This window comes from Grus americana, chromosome 1 (assembly GCF_028858705.1).
Source record: "Grus americana isolate bGruAme1 chromosome 1, bGruAme1.mat, whole genome shotgun sequence".
NCBI lineage: Eukaryota > Metazoa > Chordata > Aves > Gruiformes > Gruidae > Grus > Grus americana.
Window position 1 is genome coordinate 64,343,103 of NC_072852.1, and position 21,899 is coordinate 64,365,001.

Here is a 21,899-nt window from a genome sequence, read left to right on the forward strand (position 1 = left end):
ACCTTGTACATATCTCAGGGACTCTATAGCATTGCAGGAGAGGCAAGCAGGAGGCTGAAACTATGTTTATTTTTTTCTTCTCCCATTAGACTCCCAAAGGTTCCTGTTTGGAGTCGGTGAAGATTGCCATTGATACTGGTTACCGCCATATTGATGGTGCCTTTGTCTACTACAATGAGCATGAAGTGGGACAAGCCATCCGGGAGAAGATTGCTGAAGGAAAGATCAAGCGAGAAGACATTTTTTACTGTGGCAAGGTGAGAAGCTGTGCTCAGATTATTTACACTAAATCCAAGATTTCTGTGAATGGGCTTTCTTAAGTGTGCCTGTGGTCAACATCTGGCATACTTCCAGACTCAACATCCTTTATTTTTCTTCCCTAGTATTACCATAATGCCTCAGAGCTTTATGAGCACTAGATTTGCTGTAAAGCACAGGATTCGCTGCTGTTCTCAGTTTAAAGCTCAGTTAGCAGTGGGAACCATGCAATGTCCATCCTGCCTAGTATTGTAAGTACCTGCAAGTTTAGATCATTGTTACACTCAGCAGTGCTGCCTAAGCTGTTACTGTCCCACGTGTTGTGCTGGCACGCACATTTGTGTAGTCACACACTAAGCCCTATCTGGACAATGATCCTGCAAATGAGTTATTTTCTGTTAGAGCAATTCCCTGTACAGGTTTGCCATGAGATTGCACAATGAAAGGGGTGGGAGCAAGCACACGCATGCAAGTGTCTGTGTACAGGAGAACAGCAAGTGCTTACATTGGTACTACTGCCAGAAAATTACTCATGAAGCTACACCCTTAGTTACTGTATCACCTGTCATTAAAAATTTCTAGGATGATGAATCAACTTACTTGGAGAGAAGATGTCATTAAACTTCTGCTCTAGAGCAAGAAGGCCGGAGTAATGCAGGAGCTAGCTAATGCTTTAAAGTCTTAGCCGTAAGAGTTGATTCTCTCCTAGAAGAGTGAGAACCCTTGTCTGATGAAGTGTCTGACAAAAGCTGTTACAACTACGATGACTAGATCCCAGGTATAAGAGAGACCAAGCTCATTGCACATTGCATAATAAAGATCAGATGGCCCCAGAAAAATTCAAGTTGCCTATCCAGTTTCTAATGGAGTTTATAGCCTCAAGTTCCCCTTCCTGCAGTGCTTGTTTGGACATATCAGCCTAATATTTTCCCTTTCTCCTTTCCCAAATAAGACGTAATCCACAAAAGTTACTCAACAGCCTTGGAAATAAATACCACGGTTCCTAGAGTGAAAGATCCCATGGGATAAAAGGCCCATTTTACTGTGAGCAATTTAGTTAAGCTCTATGATCTGGGAAACTAAGCTTCGGATTGGGTAGTTTGCAGACCAAGTGGATTTTCAGCAGCTATAGACCAGTTTCCAAGTACAGCAATTTCCAATCTGTAAAGTATGCAACTCTTTTCCAAGTTCCACACTCAGTTCTACTGGTAACAACCTTGCCATCCTGAGCTTCATGTCCTCAATTTTTCCACCTTTATCAGGGTAGCCTCTCGGTCTCTCATATGCCAAATATGTTGATTTGGATCAGTCAAAATATTTTGTTTCAACTGTTTCACTACTGCAAATTACCAGTAATATTTCAAATCAAAACCACAAAGTTGTGCCAAAAGGTTAGAACCAGATGTCCTAACAATTTTGAGTCTTTAACTTTCCCAACTGCTTCCCCTGCAGTTTATTTCCCCAAATAAACCTTTAGGTTCTGTGAAAGTATATCTCGTAGTAAAACTTTATCAGGATTCCAAACTTACTTTATTTATTAAGCCTTTCTATATTCACTTGTCTGATCTAATGATTTTCCTAGTTGATGATCACTACCTAAAAATTGAGCCACCAGTGAAACTGCATTTGATTTCTTGATTGTAAGTTCAGTTGTTCCCTAAACTGCAAATCCTGCAAGCCACAGGGCTGCAACCCATAGTAAAGATAGTTAATGTCTGTGGTTCCAGCCTGTCTTGTGACTTTAAGATGGGACACGTGGATTTATCTTTCTGTTGCATCCTGTTTGTGCTTGACAAAACTTCAGGTGCTCAGGGTGATGGAGCATCGTTAGAGCATCTCTGTAGTCTTTAAAGAGTTCAAAGGCAGAAGCGGAAAATAAGCTGCAAGCAATTCAATCTATCACAATCCAGGATTTTCACAGGTTTCACTGAAGGTTTTCACAGCAGCTCTGAACTTCCCAGGGGGAGTGGGACTGGATGTCCCTTGTCTTAGGAGCTTATGTATCTGCAGCTTTATGTACCTTACAAACTTATGGATCTTATGAACAAACAAATATCAAGCCACCGGTAGATACATTGTCGTTGGTTGGTGACTGACTGACATGAACTGTTGCATCTTCTGGGAAACATGGTAGATACAGTAGGCCATTCTTGAAAATAGTCTGCACAACAAAAGTTGGTTTTGCTTTCAGCCTTACTGACATCAGAAGTACTGGAAATTCCCAAGACCCTTCAGACTCAAGCCCCTCATGCAGATCTTTCCTTAAACAAAAATGATGCAAACTGAAGGCTGGTCCATCAGCAGGGTCTAACAAGAATAGCCCTGCTGACTGGCAGTGTTACTGGAATAGTGACTTGGTGCAATCAGGCTGCATCTGCCAGTTGAAATCATCAGCACTTGCACTTGGCGCTTGCTGCTGGCTGGCTGATCAGGCAGAGCAGCTCAGCATCCAGAAATTTTAGAGGTTTTATATCAACTGCCAACATCTCACTTGGCTTATATAGCAAGACCTTTTTGGTCTCCTCTTTCATCCCAGGATATTTCTTTCATTAAACTAGAAGTAACATTTCCAGGAAATGTGGTGTCCTGAAATGCCAAAGCCAGCTGGCAGCTTTGAGTGTTCAAACATCTACATGGGTTCTACTTAGGTAGATAATACAATAACTTGTACAAATCATGAAAACAGTTATGAAACTCTTAAGTTTCCATGGCATCTATGTATTAACATAGTACAAATGTTTGCTATTTCTAAAGACTGTTTCTTTAGAACCTCTTCAGTTTTTTAAAGGGAAGTATATTCACTGGCAAGTACTGAGCTCAATAGCACTGCGCTAGAAAGGGCACTTGGAAAAACTGCTTCTAAACTATCAACATACCTCAAGTTACTAAATTTCTTAAACACAGTAACAAAACAAACTAAACATGAAGGGTATACAGACTCATTTCCTTACCTATATTTAAGTCCAAAACAACATCTCATTTTACACGTAAAATGAAAATCTAAGCTTGGCAAATACTTAAAAAAACAGACCAAAGGCTTTCAGGAAATCCAGTGGAACAGCTTAAAACCCTGAGAGCAGGACCTTGGTCCCTTTGCTGTAGTACACCTCAGCCTGTGTAACCGCCATCTTAGTGATCATAAACTCTTCACGCCTTGCAACATACAGCTGGGGGAGGCTGCGTATGAATTTCCAGGTGCCAACCCCTGCTTTGGTGTGTCAGTTTAGGGCAGGGTCGGGTGTGTTGCTCTCAGTACAGCTGAACTTCAAGATAACTTGCCCTTGCCTCTGCTGGCAGAACCAAGCAGATTGTTCTCCTGGGGAATAACTGTAATACGGTTTAAAAAACCCAAACATCTAAAATACTTTAAAACTTACCCAGGCTATGTCCTTTGACATCTATAATCATTATCTTCTCCTGAAAATGGCAATTCAAGTGTTTCGTGCCTCAAGAATGAATTCATTCTATACCTTGGCATGAGGTGACTGCCAGCTTTGGTAGCAGAACTAGCTAGATAATGACCATACCAACAAACATCAGGTTTTTCTAGGCAATAAATGCGCCAAAAACCTCAACATGACTCCACAGTCAGTTTTGTGCATTGAAAAAAGAAGATAAAATAGCCCAGCTTATTGTATGCAAGCAAATGGCACTTTAAACCTTCTATTGTGTGTTAATTCTGGTTTTTGTCGATTTTAACTGCAGCAATCAGTTTACAAAGAGCTCTTGGTTACTAATTACCATGCTATGGTTTTATTCTTGCAAGAGATTTGCATCAGCAGAGTTCAGTTAGAGATAGTACTGAAAGCTAATCAACTAAGCACACTCCATAGCAACCTCAGGGCATAACCCCGCAAGGAAGCAGTTGTGATTAAAGAGGTTGAAAAGGCTGTGCTTTAGTCACACCTGCGTTACAGTAGCTAAACAATAATACGTCTTTCAGGGAGGACTGGGGGGTAAATTGAAACTTCCCTAGGTCGGGCAGTCACTCAGGCTCCTTGACCTCAGGAGAAAACCAAAAGATTCTCTTTGTGCCGGGTGCTTGGCTGTTCAATAGCTAACTCACATGATCTGAGCTTCTGCCTTCGAGCATAAAACTGACCACAGATTTCTTGTGGGAACATAGTTTTCCAGTGAAAGCATATGCTTGGAAAGCTCGGAAAACCAAATGAATCTGCCTAAGTTCATTGAGCAAGAGTTTGCAATATACTCAACTCAGAAGAACCTGTCTTGTAATAAACAAATATGTAATGGCTTTACTGGGACAGTCCTGGGCAAGGATTCCTGTCTGTCTTAACTTCTACATCTGCCTCTGGCAGAGGACAGGATAAGGCCTCTCATCTTTGTCTTGCAGTGATGTAGACCACAATGTCTTTGCACTGTGTGTGATGGGCTCTGTCGGAAGGACAAGAGTGTGTGTGTGTGTGGGGGGGGGGGGTGTCAAATGGAGGATGCTTGCTCTTCCTCCTGGCACCCATAAATGAGCCTGTGCTTGCCTCCCTAGCTGTGGAATACCTGCCACCCCCCAGAGCTGGTGCGTCCCACACTGGAGAAAACCCTGAAGATCCTGCAGCTGGACTATGTCGACCTCTACATTATTGAGCTGCCAATGGCTTTCAAGGTAAAAGCAAAAATTGCCCTAAAAAGTGCATGGTTGGCTTCAACCAAGTCTTCATCTAGCATCCTCCTTGCAGCAAGCTCTTGCAAGACTCCAAACTTTCTGGTTTTGCATCCATTTGTACCTGGCTTTACAATTTTCCTCTGCAAGTACATGACATAAAGGCAAATTAAATAATACTGAAATTAGAAGAATGAGATTCAAAACATATTTAAGTGGTTTTGAACCAATTAAATCCTTTTTCTTAGAGAGAACAGAGTCAGGCAATCAGCTGGCTAACTGTTTCTGCAGGATGTTTACGCTTTAAACTGGCATCTTTTTGCAAGGAAGGTACTTCTCTGATTATTAAAATTATAGTTTTACTACGGACTCCAAACTGCCAGAAGCATCAGATAGGAAGCAATTTACCAATGAAGCAATCACCTTAGACCTGCAGTTTCTTTTTCCCCAAGGAAGCCATATCCCGTTAAGAACTGTATAGGAATAACTGGACTCAGATATTAAAACTTGATTTATACGGTCCCACGTATGGAATCCTTTTGGGTACATTTTTAAAAATTTCCCACCACTTGCAATTTCCTGTTTCCCTTTGCTTGTGTTTGTATTCTCTAGTAGTTCATTCTCCCACATAGTGAAGGTCATTGTCTCACAATATAAAGATATAGACAGCTGGCTTTAAAGTAACATACATCTGACTCCCTGAGGCCTGTATCAACAATCTGAGTTGTTAAAGGAGCAGCAGTCCTGGAGATTCATTCATGTCCCTCCTAAGAGGAGAGAAAAAAGTCACTTTCTGCCTGAAAAATATACGTTTTCCTGTGCCAAATACAAAAAGAAAAACCCCCACCCTTCCGCAATGGTGACAGGTTTCTTTGCTCCCTCTCACAAATACACTTGTCCTGCACGCGATGCTTGCCTTTGGTGAGGAGCGTGCAGGTGTAATGCTAACAAACTCCTACTCTGTCCTAGTCTGCAAATGTTGGTGCTTTCCTGTCTCCCCTTCTAGCAAAACTAGTCTATCCCTGCTTGGAAATCAGTGAAGAACTTGAGGCAAAGCTTACAATCCCACTCAAACCAGTAGGAAACATGCCCCTGCAGGGCCCAAAGGTGCAAGATCTCATAGGGACTTCTAGGCAGAGTGAGAGGAATCTGTTTTCAGAGAGCACCACTCAGAGGAGAAAAGCCCCACCACGTCAGCACTTCTGGGTGGATCGAGAATGGTTGACATCTGGGGTGGCATTATTCACTGACCTACCAATGCTAGCCCACACCTTCCTTTATTTTCCCTCACGCAGATGCCCCATTCAGGACTTTTGTCCTTCCTCCCTCAAGCCCAGCAGTGGTGCTCAGCCCCTCTACCCTAGCAAGGCAGATGACCAGCAAGAACAGATCTCCTCCAGGCCACCACGTGCCTTCTGCCTGGGGAGCTCATACCCACCAGCAGGTTTTCCAGGGCACTCTGCTCAGGTGATTGATCCATCAGTAAGCAGGTACCTGTGCACTAAATGATCTCCAAATACCTCCCAACTAAATTATTCTGTGATCTAGCAGGAAAGCAGGTATTTTTGCCTTACATTGAACAAGTCTGATCCAAGCGTGCAGTGATAGGACAAGGGGCAATGGCCTTAAGCTGAAGGACGGTAGATTTAGATTAAATATTAGAAAAAAATTCTTGTCTATGAGGGTGATAAGGCACTGGAACAGGTTGCCCAGAGACGTGGATGTCCCATCATTGGAAGTGTTCAAGGTCAGGTTGGATCAGGCTTTGAGCAACCTGATCTAGTAGAAGGTGTCCCTACCCATGGTGAGGGGTTAGAACTAGATGGTCTTTAAGGTCCCTTCCAACCCAGGCCATTCTATGATTCTAATTATCTACCTGTCATTTTAAGAGAATAAATCAAAACAGACCATCACTATTTGACTTCCTATTGCCTGCTATTTATACAAAAGGCATTCACAAGTTTTTAAAATTGCTCTCTTGAGAAAGCCTGCTTGCCAAAGGCCATTTTGTGAAAGCAATGGGATATGCAAATCTATCTTCCTGCACCTGTGTTGGTGAAGAAATTATTATAAAGGGAGCAGAGCTTTTCTTCTCAGTGGTTACCAACTGCTGTATTTTAAAAATGCAAGTAAGTTGTCTGGTAGCTTTTGGAGTGCCTCCAGACTCTGAACATGACATGATATGATCCCTGCATAGTGGCAGTGACTATATGGTGTTGTCCCACTTATTTCAGTGCTCATATGGTAGGAAACCACCTTACATTCAGTCTAAGGTGTGTGGCTGTCTCCAAGAGAACTGTAAGAGAAGACAACAGCATTTGTGGGAATGACTGGTGTGGTATAGTTCATGAGAATCCAAAGCTGAGAAATGTGACCAACTTCTGAAAGACCTTTTCAAAGAACCAGTAACCACCATCCTGCCACCATCAAAACACTGCCTTTCTCTCAGCACTTTATCCGTCTTTATCCATCTGCAGACAGTTCTTCCATTCAGGAACTCCCTTGCATAAAAAGGTAGCTTGGCAGAGAAAGCAGTGCCTGGAGACTATCATCGAGCAGACAACTGTACTTCAACACCTCATGCAGTTCCCTGGAGGCAGGAGGAAGGATTGATCCTTGTGGAAATCCACAGTAGTTGGCACCACTTATCTTGGTCAAGATAAGTTATCTTCAAGTCCCATTCATCCTGACTTTGTTCACTTTTTAGAACACAAGTGCTAGAAATAGAAGAAAATGGGGGATGATAAATTAGCTCATGTAATTGCTGTCTATTGACTTTTTTATAGTAAGTAATGTTAAACAGAAGTTAATGAATTAGAAGTGGAACAGAGTAAAAAGGTCTTGAATTCAGACTCATCCCCTGAACTCAAAGAAGTCCTAATGCTATTCATTGAACTTGTAGTCCTCAGAGAGCTTAGAAAGTCTGCTGGGATATCATGGGGATGAATGGGTTGTTCCAAAATACCATGGGGTGTTTTTGTAAGTAGGGCTTCTCCACCTCAAGTTATGATGGCAAACAGTTTGCCACATAGAAAAATGTACCCAAGAGCCACCTACCTCCTTCTAGTCATTTTTTTTTTTTTTTGGTTCCAGCAAGACACAGCAACAAATGCAACAAGTAGTCTTGTGGAATTCATTGAGGAAAACCAGCACGTTTGGAGGAGACAGGCTTATGCCTGTAACTTAGACCTTGGCCTCTGAAATCTGAGGCTATGTTTTCCTTAGGCCAGCTTTTCCCATGAAATGCCTTGAATTTGAACTTCCTGACTGAATTGGGAGGCACCAGTTACTGATCATATTAGTCACAGCTGCATGTTCCCAAGGAGTTACATCTTGTACTCAGACCTTTGAAATGTGGCAGTTTGCAGTCAGATCAAGTGTCAGACAGCACTGAAGGGGTTTTATGAAAAAAGTGAAATTGCAATCAGACAAAAGGGAGGGAGGTGTTAATGCATTGCCTGCAATAGCAGTGAAATGGCCCGTAAATGAGAGAAAGCTGTGCTCCTGAGGTATCAGCTCACAACTCATCTCTGAAGTCTTGTTTATGGGGTATAGAGATAGGAGGAAAGAGTTCCTAGTGCCCAAAGAAAGGTGGATAATGCACGTTAGAGGTTCACAACCTGTACTGTAACTAGACATGTAGCTCATTACTACTAGTATGTAGCTCTTGGAAACGTTCCCTCCAACTGTTGGGCACTGGACTGAGCTACTACTCTTCCCACATACCTAGGACCCAAGCAGGATCAGGGAAAGGGCTGGGAAGAAAGGAGGGAAGAAGTGGAAAGGTATACAGGTTGACACTCTAACCCAGCCCTTTGGAAGAAGGTCAAATGTTTATGGAAAACCACAGCCATCTGGGAACTCCTGAGTGTGTACCCATGTAACAGTTCAGAAGCGTATCCAAAAGGATGGTCTAGCAATGGAGGATGTGGTAAGCTCGGCATGAATGACCTGTTGAACTTAGGGTGTTTCAGAAAGCTTTTGTTTTTTTCGGGGGCTTTTTGTTTGTGTGTTTGCTAGTAGAAACAGAGTCTGTAGAAAAAAAATCTTTGCTCTGAGGAATTAAATTTTTTCTTTAAAGAACAAATGTGTGGTTTTACTTTTCAGCCTGGAGATGCAATCTACCCAAAAGATGAAAATGGAAAAATTATCTACCATGAGACAGATTTATGTGCCACTTGGGAGGTAAGCAAACACAACATCCATCTATATATGCTTTAAAAACACAGATCCTCATTCTTAATTTTACTTGTGGCTTTCATAGACAGAGCTGAGGCATATTGACAGGGCAAAGGGATGAAATTCTATTAGCTCCATGGATAAATTTTACTTCTGTCCTTAGGGGTGTTGCTTCTTGCCATCATTTAATTATTTTTATAACAAAATGAAACATTGTTGAAATATCTAACATCCACATTCCTCCTTTCAGAGAGTGCACTCTGCATTTGCCTGTTGAGGTATCTGTAGGTTTTTACCAATCTCTCATCTCTATCAGATCTTTACAGCAGGAGAAAGTTGGAGCCTTAAGTGAGTGGATCCTCCTCAAAAGAAAGAAGCTTTTCACCTTCAAGATAAAACAGAATTTGCCCTGAAGCTCACTATTAAAAAAAAAAAACCCTCCCCCAAAAAAACCAAACCCCTTGACATCAGAACAAGTTCGCTCATTCAAAATTTAATTATCAAATGAGAATGCAAGGGTTTTTTTGCTAAGAAAACTTGGAGGAAAGTAACATTTGCCTGAAAGATTGCATCCTAAATTTGTTTGTGATGCACTCCAGTCCTACAGCCAGTTGTCTCCTTAAGCCTACTGGCACTTGGCTTCAGGATCTCAGGTAAGGCAGAAAGGGAGAGTAGCAATTTCCTCATGTTCCTGCCTTGGACACTCTTTAATTCATGGCCAAAGCTGGTCAGCTCTCCTTCTGCACCAGGTCTGCTGCAAAAGCATCACCAATTCAGCCCAGTTCACACCAAGAGAGTAATGTGAGCTACTACACACTCCACTTCAGCTTGCACTGTCCAGAGCTGGATAGTTGTGTCCCAGTTTAGCTCTACTCGAGGTGCAGCAGATAAAGATGGAGAATGGGTGAAACTGAATGAAAGTTCAGAATGGGAGAGAGCCTGGGGCGGACTTGGGCTTTCCTCTGGCAGCTGAGCCATCCAGGTTGGGTCTCGGGGGGAATGGGGACTTCCACGTTAGCTGTTTATGTTACCCTTGTCTTTGGCTGATGCAGTTCATTCCTCTCTTTCACAGGCTAGTTGCTCAGATGTTAAAAGCAACAGCTGTCTGAACACTGTTAAGTTTTTATCTTCAAGATAGTGCGTATTGCAAAGGATATGTTGTAGTAGGTCACTCTCTTCAGCTAATAAGCCAAGAGTAAAATAGGTGGTGATGAGTGCCTGCAAAAAATAGCATCAATTTAAGTAAAACTGGCTAAACCCAATCCAGATAATTTCACTCTCTCAGCATGGTGCTAGCAGGCAAAAATGGCTCCAGATGACTATATTTGCTGACTTGTCACTGAGTGATACAAAGCATATGAGGCCAACTGGAGGTCATCAAATATATGGTGCCTCTTACCTCCCCGCTTTCAGCTCCTGTGAGACAGAAAGGAATAACAAAACCAGCAGGAGGGGCATCCAGCTCCATAGTAGGATCTGCTCTGCCTCAAACAGTCACTGAATCATTTGTGTGCAGTGTTTCTGGGAGCAAAGGGGAAGACCATAGGAAAGGACTCTCTTTCCCCTTAACAACCCAGCTGACGAAGCTAATGAAGACCAGGGCATGTATTCATATCCAGTGCACATAAGGCTTTCTCAGCTATTAGGATTTGTCTGAAGTGCAGAATATCTGGAATTCCTCTCTCCTCCCTTTCAATCTGTTGCGTTCACTCTCTTTGCCAGCTTTGAAGTAGTGCTAAAGCAGCACAAAGTGAGCAAAATTTTTTGAAAGCAAACGTCTGGCACTTAAGTATCTATATCTCAGATTAATCTTTCTGGTCTTCAGACAAATTCTACCCTCACAGGAGGCATAAAACATTAGGGTTTGGTCTGGAAAGTGGGTCTACATGGGGACAGAGTTTAGAATAGCAGGACAGCACCAGCCCTCATGCTAGTAGAGTTGTTAGTTCTGCTGGAGAAAAGGTTTTTCTGCAGTCTCAAGAATGGACTGTCTTCCACCTATCTCTAAAACACATGCTCCAAGGAATCAAGCCAACATGTGGGACTCCACCAGTCTTTGTTTTCTTTGCAGGCTATGGAAGCATGTAAAGATGCAGGCTTGGCAAAGTCTATTGGAGTATCCAATTTCAACCGCAGGCAGCTGGAGATGATCCTGAACAAGCCAGGACTTAAGTACAAACCTGTCAGCAACCAGGTACGACTGCAAGCTGAGGGTAGTGCCTACCATGGTGCCACTGCCCTGTAGGGAACACAGAAGCAACACGTGGCCCAAGCCACCGTGTGCATAAAGGTGACGTACACTTTGCCACAGATGCTGCCCTCCATACTGTCATATTTCCATTTCTAGCTTGAAAATATTACTCATCCTATCTAGGCTAAAGATAAATATTTGAAGGTGCTGGAACGATCACTCTCCTCAGTTCCTGCTCCAGGACTATAAAACTGGTGCCTCTGCGCCAAGCTTCATAACAAGGTTGAATGCTGAGTCAATGCAAATCTTAAATCTCTGCCATGTACCTTACTTCAAGTCCAAAAAATTCCCAAGACAAACTATTCAGAGCTAACCAGTCCTCAATGAAGCCATGTCTACCTCAGCTGACACCAAACCAAAACAAGTCTAAATATCAGGGATCCTGAGTCACTCTAAGCTTCCCAAGTTTAAAAAGCATTAAAAGTAACTCCTAAATTTCCTGTATTTGCTCTCTTGTGCCTTTCCTATAAGACATCAGTAAGAGTTAGAGAAAAAAACTAAATTAAAGAGGATACCCTATTAAGCGACTGACTTGAGCTGAACAAGCCCATGAAGGCGACTGGTATGTCTGAGTTAGATTACAGTAGCAGGGCTTAGGGAAGGCGGTAAGCGGCAGTGACCCATCTGAATGCCCAATATCTTTGACTCTGGCATTTGGCAGCTCACTGCGTTTCCTAGAAATCACTGGGAAGCTCTTCTGATTCATCTGGCAGAAATGAATATCCACATTAGGAGTATCAGAGAAGAGGCCAGAGACCAGTTGGGACCAATTTCCCACCCTCAGCGCGTGGCCGGGAGGGCTGGGATTGGCACGGGGCAGGGCAGAGATGCTGGCTATAGCCTTCATTTCGATCTTGGACCTGAAGGGAGAGGCAGCCTGGGAGAGGAAGAAATTCCAGCACCCTTTCACTGGTATTAACATGCCCAGTGGGCGCAAGATGCAATTGCCGTTTCTGGCATGCCCCTAAGGCTGCCCTGAGCATTGCTGCTGCTTCCTGGGGTCGAGGAAAACTGGGCAAAAGATTAAGCCCAGCTTAGGGCAGCTAGCCAGCAAGCATAGATGTGCCAGTTAGCTTCAGACTGCCTGCAAACAGTGGTTGCTCTGTCACCTTGAAGACATAGCTTTCCCAGAGACAGAACACAGCTGGAAAATCACTGCCTGTAAGGGAATGATGCACAGTATTTGCAGGGTGGGAGGGCAGAGCTTGTAACAGGGTCATAACCATTATGAAGTCTCACCTTTTACATATCTCCCCTCACCTTTTTATCTGGGACAGCTTATGCCAACACCTCCCCTAAAAGCAACATCAGATTAGTCATCCTAAATGCAAGAGGCAAAGAAACAAAGATCTGACTTGCATGAGCCTACTTCTCTAGTAATCTTTCCTTGCCTCCGTCCCCCCACTTATTGTCACCTTTCCACTGGAGGCCAATAAAAATTCCCTGCAGCCAAATTATAATCACAGATGTTGATCTGCTGTCCACAGAAAACCAATCCATCATGCAGCAACATACAATTACAACAGTAACCATGAGTTTCCCTATTCTTTAACTTACATGTATCCTTTCCCGAAAGCATCATCTGGTCTATAGCTCTCACAAATATCCTGATATCATCTGTTTCTGCATCTGGTCCTGTTGATTAGTCATTCTTTCTATGTCACTCTTGTAGGTCGAATGCCATCCCTATTTCACCCAACCCAAACTCTTAGAATTTTGCAGACAACATGACATTGTTATTGTTGGATACAGCCCACTGGGAACCTCACGGGATGAAACATGGTAAGTTTTCCATGTTACTTTGATAGCAGAGTCTCTATCCAGGAAAATAATAGTTGCCCATTGCTGGGTCTCTGTACAAAATACTGTTGGCCCCATTTTGCAAAGTAGTTTTGAACTTCAGTGTCTAAATATTACTGTTGCGAATGTAAGCTTACAACACTCCTGCTGCATGCTGTCATCAAAAAATGCCAGGTGTCTGTGTAGGAGGTCACCTTAGGTCTCCTCTAACAGAAAGCAAGTGTCTGTAACTGGGAACGTTAAGGCTTAGGTGAGGAAATAGAAACTAAGTCAATGTTAGGACATCACATAGGAAGTTGCCTTTGACAGTCCGCCAACCTAAATGCCAAAGCTTCTCTCCCATCTTTCACACTATTTGCCAAAAGGTGCAGTATTCTGTCCACAAACAAGTAGATGCCTCTGTTTTGACATTAAAGATAAGGAGATTTTTTCTGTTTTCTTTTTTTTTTCTTCCCCAATTGTCTTCCAGGGTAAATGTGTCCTCCCCTCCTTTACTGAAGGATCCTGTGCTGAATGCCATTGGCAAAAAGTACAACAAGACAGCTGCACAGGTTGCTTTACGTTTCAGCATCCAGCGAGGGGTGGTGGTCATCCCAAAAAGCTTCAATCCTCAACGCATTAAAGAGAATTTCCAGGTAAATTTGTATTCCAATGGTACATGGATGAATCCACTTACATTGGCTTAGCCCCTACAGAAGGTGATTTTCCCATTTCTTTCTGTAGACATAAGGCTTGACCAATGTCAAGCTTTGACACATTCGACACTTTTTATCCCCATCACTTAACAGTACCATATAACAATAATAGAGCAGAGCAGAAATTTTGGTGTCTCCTAACCCTGTGAAGTAGCTAAAGTCCCAGCTGGTGGTGTGTCCCAGCTGGTGGTGTATCCCAGCACACCAGTTGCTGCAGCAAGCGGCACAAGCAAGATGAAGTAATTTGGTAGGTCAGCAGCCCAAGGTAGCTGACTGCAGGTATCTGGGAATGACTGACTTGTTTTGCCTGGTCTTCAGGTATGGGGCAGCTTTGTTAAGGAAGGGTTATCACATACAGATGTGCCAGAAAAGCTCATAACCACACCACCAGAAAGCATCTGGCTTGACCACCACACCCAAATAAGATGAAGCATTTGTTCCCGTGTCCCTTGCAGCACTCAGTACCCACACTGCTCCCTGCTTTCCCTGCCAATGTATTGCTTCCAAAGCTGGTGGCCCAGTAATCGCCAGACTACTTTTCTCTTCTTGCAAGAGAGTGTGTGCAAACGTGACGGGACTTATTCATGTCCTCAAGACTTTCTTACAAATGCAAGTAAGTGTGGATTTGTGGGGGAGACTGCAGTGGAGAGGAGGGGAGATTGGACTTCTGAAATCTGAATGTTGATTGTGTGAAGAAATGCTAACTTACTCCTAACATCTCTTTCCATTAGATCTTTGATTTCTCCCTCACTGAGAAAGAGATGAAAGAAATTGAAGCCCTGAACAAAAATGTTCGTTATGTGGAACTGTTAATGTAAGTCCCGGAGGAATTCTAGATCCTCACAGAACATTCCTGTCTTTCAGAGGATTTAGAAAGAAAAATCACATCCTTTTAATATTATTTTTTGTGTAAACAACCCTATTTTAAGGTAAGGCTTAAATATGGGAGGTCTTTAATGCAGCCTGAATATGCTCCTAGACCCACTGCAAAAATAAGTGTGCAATATTTTCTTACAGCTCAGATGTCAAAAGCCCACCTAGGAAAAAGTAACTGTATCTGGCTATTCCACCTCTGCCCCAACTCCTTAAATGCTTTCCACTATACATCGTAATGGTCTCAGCCACTCACAAGTTACAGCATTGCCCCTGTCTAGCAGCATGGATATCAGAGCTGAAATTCACATAGGAGCACTTTCTTGTCTTTCCCCTCCTTCCCACCTTCACTTCCAGTGCTCAGCAAGCCAGGTTCCTGCTCTAGTACAATGCATTATAAACCTAGTGTTTCCAGAGGCAGCTTGTCCTAAATTGCCATGTGGAAGGCTAAGAATTAAGAGCACTGCTACATGAAACCACAGGACTAATTTAGGGAGAGCTCTGATCCTTCTCACTTAATACTTTGGTCAGAAGCACCGAAGTACCAGTGTCTACTCAGCTTCCTCCTAAAAGAAGATACATCTTAATATAAGCATGATAGGAAATATGAATTAAAAGCATCATAATGGAGTTCATCTTTCACATTTAAGCTCAGCCAGGTGCTCTGAAGCTTTAGTTTCTTAAAACTTAAGAAAGCCCTCCATCAATTAGCAGCACTTAGTTCCAGAAGACTTCTCACAAATGGCCTAGCAGACTCTTATGCGTGTTTTGGCATTTGAAATTGTTAGGGTTTTCATAGCTAAGTTGAGCTATAACATCATTTAAACTTTTAATGAGTATATACACAAAACGTAACCTTGGTGCAAATACAAGAGCCTTTTCCAGAAGCAAAGTTAAAGGATGTAAATGCCCACAAGAGAAGAACTTTCTAAGCCACCAATCCAAAAAACTATTAAACTAAATGCTTTGCTTTATTAGACTAAATTTGGTCACAGGAGGCCACTGAGGAGAAGGAAAACAGGATGCATAGGATGGACGTTGCCAGCTCTATTTTTCACAGGAGTGCCATGTTTGGGGAAAATGCGTAAATACAGCCTGACCTCAACTGTGAAAAATGTCTTCTCGGAAAAGTGATGTTGCCATGGAAGGAGCAGCTAAACATATATCTGCCTACGATGTGTTCTCACACTGAAGTGTCTGGAATTGACACTGCAACAGATGAGTTAGCAGCCTAAAGAGATTTCTTATTTCATCCAGCAATACGTATCTGAAAAAGCCAAACCATCATACAGAAAGACTTCTGGTTAGTCAACTTTGTGCAAAACCTTTGACTGCTGTGATGCAAATGCCAGCAGGAATGGAAAAATCCAGCTTTCCTCTGGCTCTTCCAGTTATCAGCTACCATAGGTACCGTGTGCAAATCCATTGTTCTAATGGTGTAAGTAAGCCCATACGAGCAGAATATTGCAATCAGTGGAATGAGTTAGCAAGTTAAGCATCTGAGGAGAAAATGGAGGTTTTGTAAAAATATGAGTACTCCAGAAAAGTCTCAGTTTTAAGTGGTTTCTTCTCCCCTTGGAGAAACCTGGAAGTATTGTGCTGGGCAATTTTTACATTGATCTCTCTGCTTGATTTATCTTGTGCTCCCAGTCTCTGCTATGGATATTCTTCCTTACCAGTTATTCCAAGCTGCATTGGCTCCTCAAAGTGAATCATTTTCACTCAAAGGACTCAGACCTTTGAACATGCAAGAGCTGATTAGCAAGCATGCTCCATAGATGGAAAGTAGAGATTATGACACTGACAACTCAGACATTGTCAAATTATACTGAAACCAAACAAGCCAAAGTGTTGTGGCTTGCTTTTTTGAACGAACTCAATCTGTTAATGTGTAAACACTTCAGCTTGGCTGAATATTGGAATGAAATGTTTTGACACAACCAATTCAAAACGTTTGATGCCTTCCAGTTAGTTAACTTCAATATTGTGAAATGTATTCTTCCCAAACTGGAAGGATTCACAGCTGGGATAGATGCCAGCATTTGTTGTGCTCTGCTGTAAGGAAAGGCAGCCAGCTGCCATGGTGCACCTGAGAAAGTTCTTCAGAAATTTTTTATTTTGCTAATGGAAAGTTTTTGTCAAGCCAAGGCTTGTGGTTTAGCATCATTTTCTCAAACAAACAAGAAAATCCACAACAAAAACCAACTACCTTTCTCTCAAGTCTGCCAATAACGGGCAGTGTTATGTTTTCCACCTGCAGTTGACCCTGGGAATTTTCTTCTTGCCTTTTGTACTGATCTTGGATCATGCATCTTCCTTGCTCACAGAGTTTTTAAAATGAAGTCTGCAGTGTCTCTACCTTTGACAGTACGCAGCCATGAACATTTCTTTCTCCCCTGAACTGGGTCACCCCAGTGACCTTCTTAGTAAATTCTCTGCCACTGGTGCTATTAACCTGGCAGAGCACCTACACCTAGGCTGAGCTAGAGGGCAGCCAGACCTAGTCTGCATATGGCAGCCACTTGAAGAAAGCACCATGCCAGACCCAGACCTGCTCGTGCCAGCTCTAAGTGCATAAGCCAAAGTCCGGTGTCTCCACCTCTTTCAAATATAGCCCCTGTTTCTGAGGGTCTTCCTAGACACCTGAACAAAGAAGTTTTCCCCTTCCACAATGCACACATAGTGAAGCCATCCCCCTTTCCTACAACACTTCTATTAACCCGAGGTAAATCTACAAATATAGCAAGAATAGCTGAGATCCAAACTCTCGTTGGTTTTTCCCCATCTGTCCTTAAGGTATGCAGTCTATAGGCCTGAAAAATGGTCCTTCACTATCCTCTCCTTAAATGCATAGGTTTTCTTCCAACTCTGCAGGGAAGATTGTTCAGAGCAGACAGCTTCTGAATAAGCAGAAGAGTCTTCCATGAAGGGCACCTATATATTGCAAGGAAGAGGTTTGCCAGGCACAGGCAACAGTGATGCGATATCCTGCTTCATCCAAGACACTCACTTGTTCAATCTGACCTATCCACAGGTGGCGTGACCATCCCGAGTATCCCTTCAGCGATGAATACTGAAAACAAGGTGTGTCCAGGCAGGTTCCTAACTTGGTGCCATTAGGCTTCGCTGAAAGAGACCCAACATTTGGTGCTTTGACTTCATAGGAGACTGTTCAAATCAGCATTAAAAACATAACATTTACTTCCTTTTGTCTTGTCGGTCTCTTATTGCTACTGAAGAGCAAATCCATTTAACCTACTGAATATCTGTTTTTGGCTAAGAAGGCTTAACTCTGAGCATTGAAGTTTCAAAACTGGCAGCTGATAAAATTGAAGATTTCTCTTGAAAACAGGCTCACTAGTTCAAGCCAAATCATTTTCACTCAGTGGCACATTCTTCACTAAATTTGAAACAAGAAGTTCTGCTTCAGTAGATGTGAAGCAGTATCGTTTCGTTTCACAGCTCAAGAGAGAGAAAGTTAGCAGTGGGGAACTAACTGGATTTGAAATATCCACATGCACATACGTACATTGATATAGAGATAGATACATTCACTGCTTCATGCAGTGAAGCCTATTTCACACTGACTAGGGTAGTCTTCAGCTACATACATGAGCTGCATTCTGTAGGTACACCCTAGCTGGCTCCACATACAACTAGTTCAAGCCCTAAAGCACTATAAGCATGTTCACATCTGCCCACCTCAGCCAAGGCCCTCAGTGAAACACTGGGGAGTCTACAACTTTTGCATCTATACTTGAGCTGCTATACAAGGATGGAATTGCATAGTGTTGCATATGCAACCTGGAGTTAGCACTAGTGAGAGCCTCATCTCATTCATCTCATGAGAATAAAAAATCCCTTAATCTTTCCTGCTCTGCAAGCTGGTTCACCCAAAAAAATTTCTGTTTACTTCAAAATTCTTAGTCTTTTGTATAAAGTTCTGACCAAGACAATACTGAATTAGGAAGCTAAGTTTTAAAGGAGTTCTACCATGCTTTGAGACTGGAGAACACTGGCAGGTCCAAGAAAGGGGTAGGAATTCAGCAGAAGGAACTGGGCTGAAGCCTGGACATTGCCTTCAATCTGTCCTCAGCTTTCTGAAATGTGGGGACAGAACCATGGGCACCAGAGTAAGGAAGACTAAGTCCTTCAGCATGAAACTCTTTTTCAGAGGATTTATTTCCTCAACAAGTTTTGCAGCCTATAGGTGTGTCAGCCTATAGGCACATCTGCAGAAGGCTGCTTTTGCTCCCTCCAGTGCCAAACACACCAATTTCCTGCCACAGAGGGGGTACACTAGGGAGGTATTGGGGAAGAAACTAAACCATATAGAGAGAGTACTTCATGTACTAAAAATGTGCATACTGACATTGGAAAATGGGTCATGCATAGCCTTCAGTCTATAGCATCTGCTTTTAGTTATTACCATTGATATTTATTATCCCCAAAGTGACAGGAACAGGAAAACACCAGAGTGTACGGTTTATGGAGACACTTCTGTTGGGTCAGATGTGGTCCTCTGAGCTGAGGCAGAGAGGTACAGGGGTCACAATTTCACAGGAGGAGCAGGCAAGGCTCCCAAATGGGTCTAGTGCCAATGCAGCCCTGAATGAGCTCAGTAGGCACCACTAGAGAAGCCCCTTCATGGGAACAGGGGGGTGGCCTTCACATAGCATTTATAAACACATTTATAAAGCTGTGTCAACAAAGGAGCATTCTGCTTGCCAGAGGTTACCCAAGGGCAATTCTCATTTTATTCTATTGCTCACTTAGACCAGAGAGGGAAATAAAAAAAAGGGAGGGGAGGTATAGCTGAGGGGGAAGACACCACATTAGAAGTCTGCTGGTATAGATCTAAGGACAATCTCAAGGTCAGGTGGAGGTCTTCTCCCAGGGGTGGTCAGAACCACTATCACAGCCCTACTTTGCCCCTTTGCAAGCAGCTGAGGGCCCGGCCAAAAAAGCTGAACGAAATCCAAGTCTAAATAAAAGTACCAGAGAGGAGCACAGTTACCACCATACCCAACGTGTTATTCCAGTTGCTTCATAAGTACAAGCCTTAAATAGAGCTATCGGGGCTCAACTACTTAACAGTAGCACTGTACAAATTTTTGCACTGTAACTTGACCAGGTGCAGGTCTCCGGCCACAGCCAACATTCAGGCCGGGTTTGGCAAAGCTCTTGTTTTCTACACTGCAAATGTCAACTAACGCTCAGCTTAAATGCTCATACCAGCCTCTTCACAGCTATCAGCTCCTTCCAGACATCCCCCCCAGAGGTTAGGCAGCGCCTGAGGTTCTAATAAATCAGAGTCCCTTCGTTTGACCTTGTACGTGTGAGTAAGGAAGACGAAATGCTGAAGCCTCTCTAACAGGAAATACCCTATAACCAAGTCTTCAATCTGTACCGAGTTAACAGACTGTGAGAGTTCTTCCAGCCCAAGTCATGCCAGCAAATCCCTTTTTCTCTTCTCCTCTAATTTTAATAGAATCCTCCTCCTCCTTTGCATTGCCTCATTTAAATCTGATGAAAAAGATTCAGCCTCTTCCCAGGGGCACATGCTCCCATACTTGTTTCCATCGGTTATGAAACTGCTACTGACGTCTAGCCTAGTTTTTCCCCTGCTTTGCTCAGTTTCAGACCATTGCTCCCCATTGTTCTCCATCTTGCCCTACAAATAAAAGGTTTAGAGGAGGGAAAATAAACGGGGCTGCAGATGGGGGCTTGGGAAACACGTTCCACCAGCAGCTGCACAAAGAGACAGAAAAAACCCAAACCCTGGCCCCACGTACAATCTGCTCGCATCTAATGAATTTCAGAGGCTTATTGAACTTGCTGCCTGGTGCAAAACGTCACTTGGAAGCACTGCATACAGCCCTGCTCCAACTGGAAGGGTCAGGTGCGGACAGAGGGGGCTCCAGCACCTCCTGCACTGATAGCAGTCGCACATGACGAGAATAGACCCAAATGTGTACCAGGAAACCTTACTCCCTTCTACTGTAAGTAACCCAAGTAGTTTGTGACTCTTCCTGTAGCTGCAAAGTGAAAATAAATCCAGACCAAAGAAGTTTGCTTCACTATGCACAAGTGACTTTATTGCAAAGAGAAGAACAAGCGATGAGTTTTAGATTCTTTTTGCAGCCCAAGAGCTGCTCTGGTCTGGCCAGCAGAAAACCAGGTGATATTCTCACAGCCACAGCAGCAAAGCAGTTGCGCCACAGCCGTGCATTAGAGCATGGGCTTACCTGGCTGTCGGAGGAAGAGGCATTCCCTGTTGTTACACAAGGCTTTGCAACAGCTGGGCCCTTCCTTCAGCATGTGCATGCTCATGTTTAATAGGTGAAGCAATACGGAAGCACTGTTGAACAAATATCATCCGACATGCCAATGTTACCCCTATCCTGCACTACATGGTTAGCTCAATTTGTTTCCCCGTGGAGAGGCAGAGCTTCATCTTCCCCAAGACCAAATATCTGGAATAGGATATTTTCAAAAAGGACACGGATCCAATTTTCCCTGATGCTGTGCAAGCGCCCACAAGAGGAAAAGAGAAAATAGTAAGAGGCAAAGTGGGATGGACCTTGTGTACATTTTACAGCCTTACATTAAAGGACGCCCTTTGGATTTATATTGCACATTTTTGTACCACAAAGCTATCAAGAGGTTTTACAGAGGTGCATAATGTGTCCTGCGGAAGAAAGGGTGAGCGGCCATACCAAGCCATCAGCCAGAATTAGGACGCAGTTTGGGTAGACAGAACTGGGCACAGGGGGAGGGAATGCAGTACCTCCCATAGTTTTCATCCCTTGCCTGCCATTAAGGCTGAGGTGCCACAGAATTGGGTGCTCTGCAGTAAAACTGGGGTCTCTTCTCCTGGCCAAAGTGTAGTGATAACCGAGGACAGAAATTGAGTTTTGCAAACACTAGGAGAAGATTGGAGGCCACAAAAGACAAAGCCTTTGGTCACATACAGCAGGGTCCTCACCTGGTGAGGCTTCCTCACTTCATTCCTTTCTTGAATCCAAACAAACTCCAAAAGCTGCTCACCTGCATACTGGCAGGATATTTAACCATTACCATATCCTTGGGACGTGCAAAGGAATTCAGCAGCAGAGAGGCTGCTATTTTCCTTAACTATTTAAGATCACCTCATGATCAGACTCAGAGTGGATTCTTCAATTTAGTGTGTGAATCATTTAAGTGTGGAAGCAAGGCTAGCATT

At 43.2% G+C, this 21,899-nt stretch overlaps 1 protein-coding gene across 1 annotated transcript in view; it reads left to right on the forward strand.

Annotated features, from left to right (window-relative positions):
- The window catches only part of AKR1D1 (aldo-keto reductase family 1 member D1), a 34,565-nt gene extending 16,685 nt beyond the window's left edge, over positions 1–17,880 (forward strand). The window contains exons 2-9 of the mRNA XM_054808703.1: positions 90–257; positions 4,763–4,879; positions 8,984–9,061; positions 11,127–11,249; positions 12,979–13,088; positions 13,576–13,741; positions 14,533–14,615; positions 17,709–17,880. Of these exons, the coding sequence (XP_054664678.1) occupies positions 90–257; positions 4,763–4,879; positions 8,984–9,061; positions 11,127–11,249; positions 12,979–13,088; positions 13,576–13,741; positions 14,533–14,615; positions 17,709–17,751 (888 nt within the window). The 3' untranslated portion in view covers positions 17,752–17,880. The remainder of the gene's footprint in view (positions 1–89; positions 258–4,762; positions 4,880–8,983; positions 9,062–11,126; positions 11,250–12,978; positions 13,089–13,575; positions 13,742–14,532; positions 14,616–17,708) is intronic.
- Positions 17,881–21,899: the final 4,019 nt, after the last annotated feature.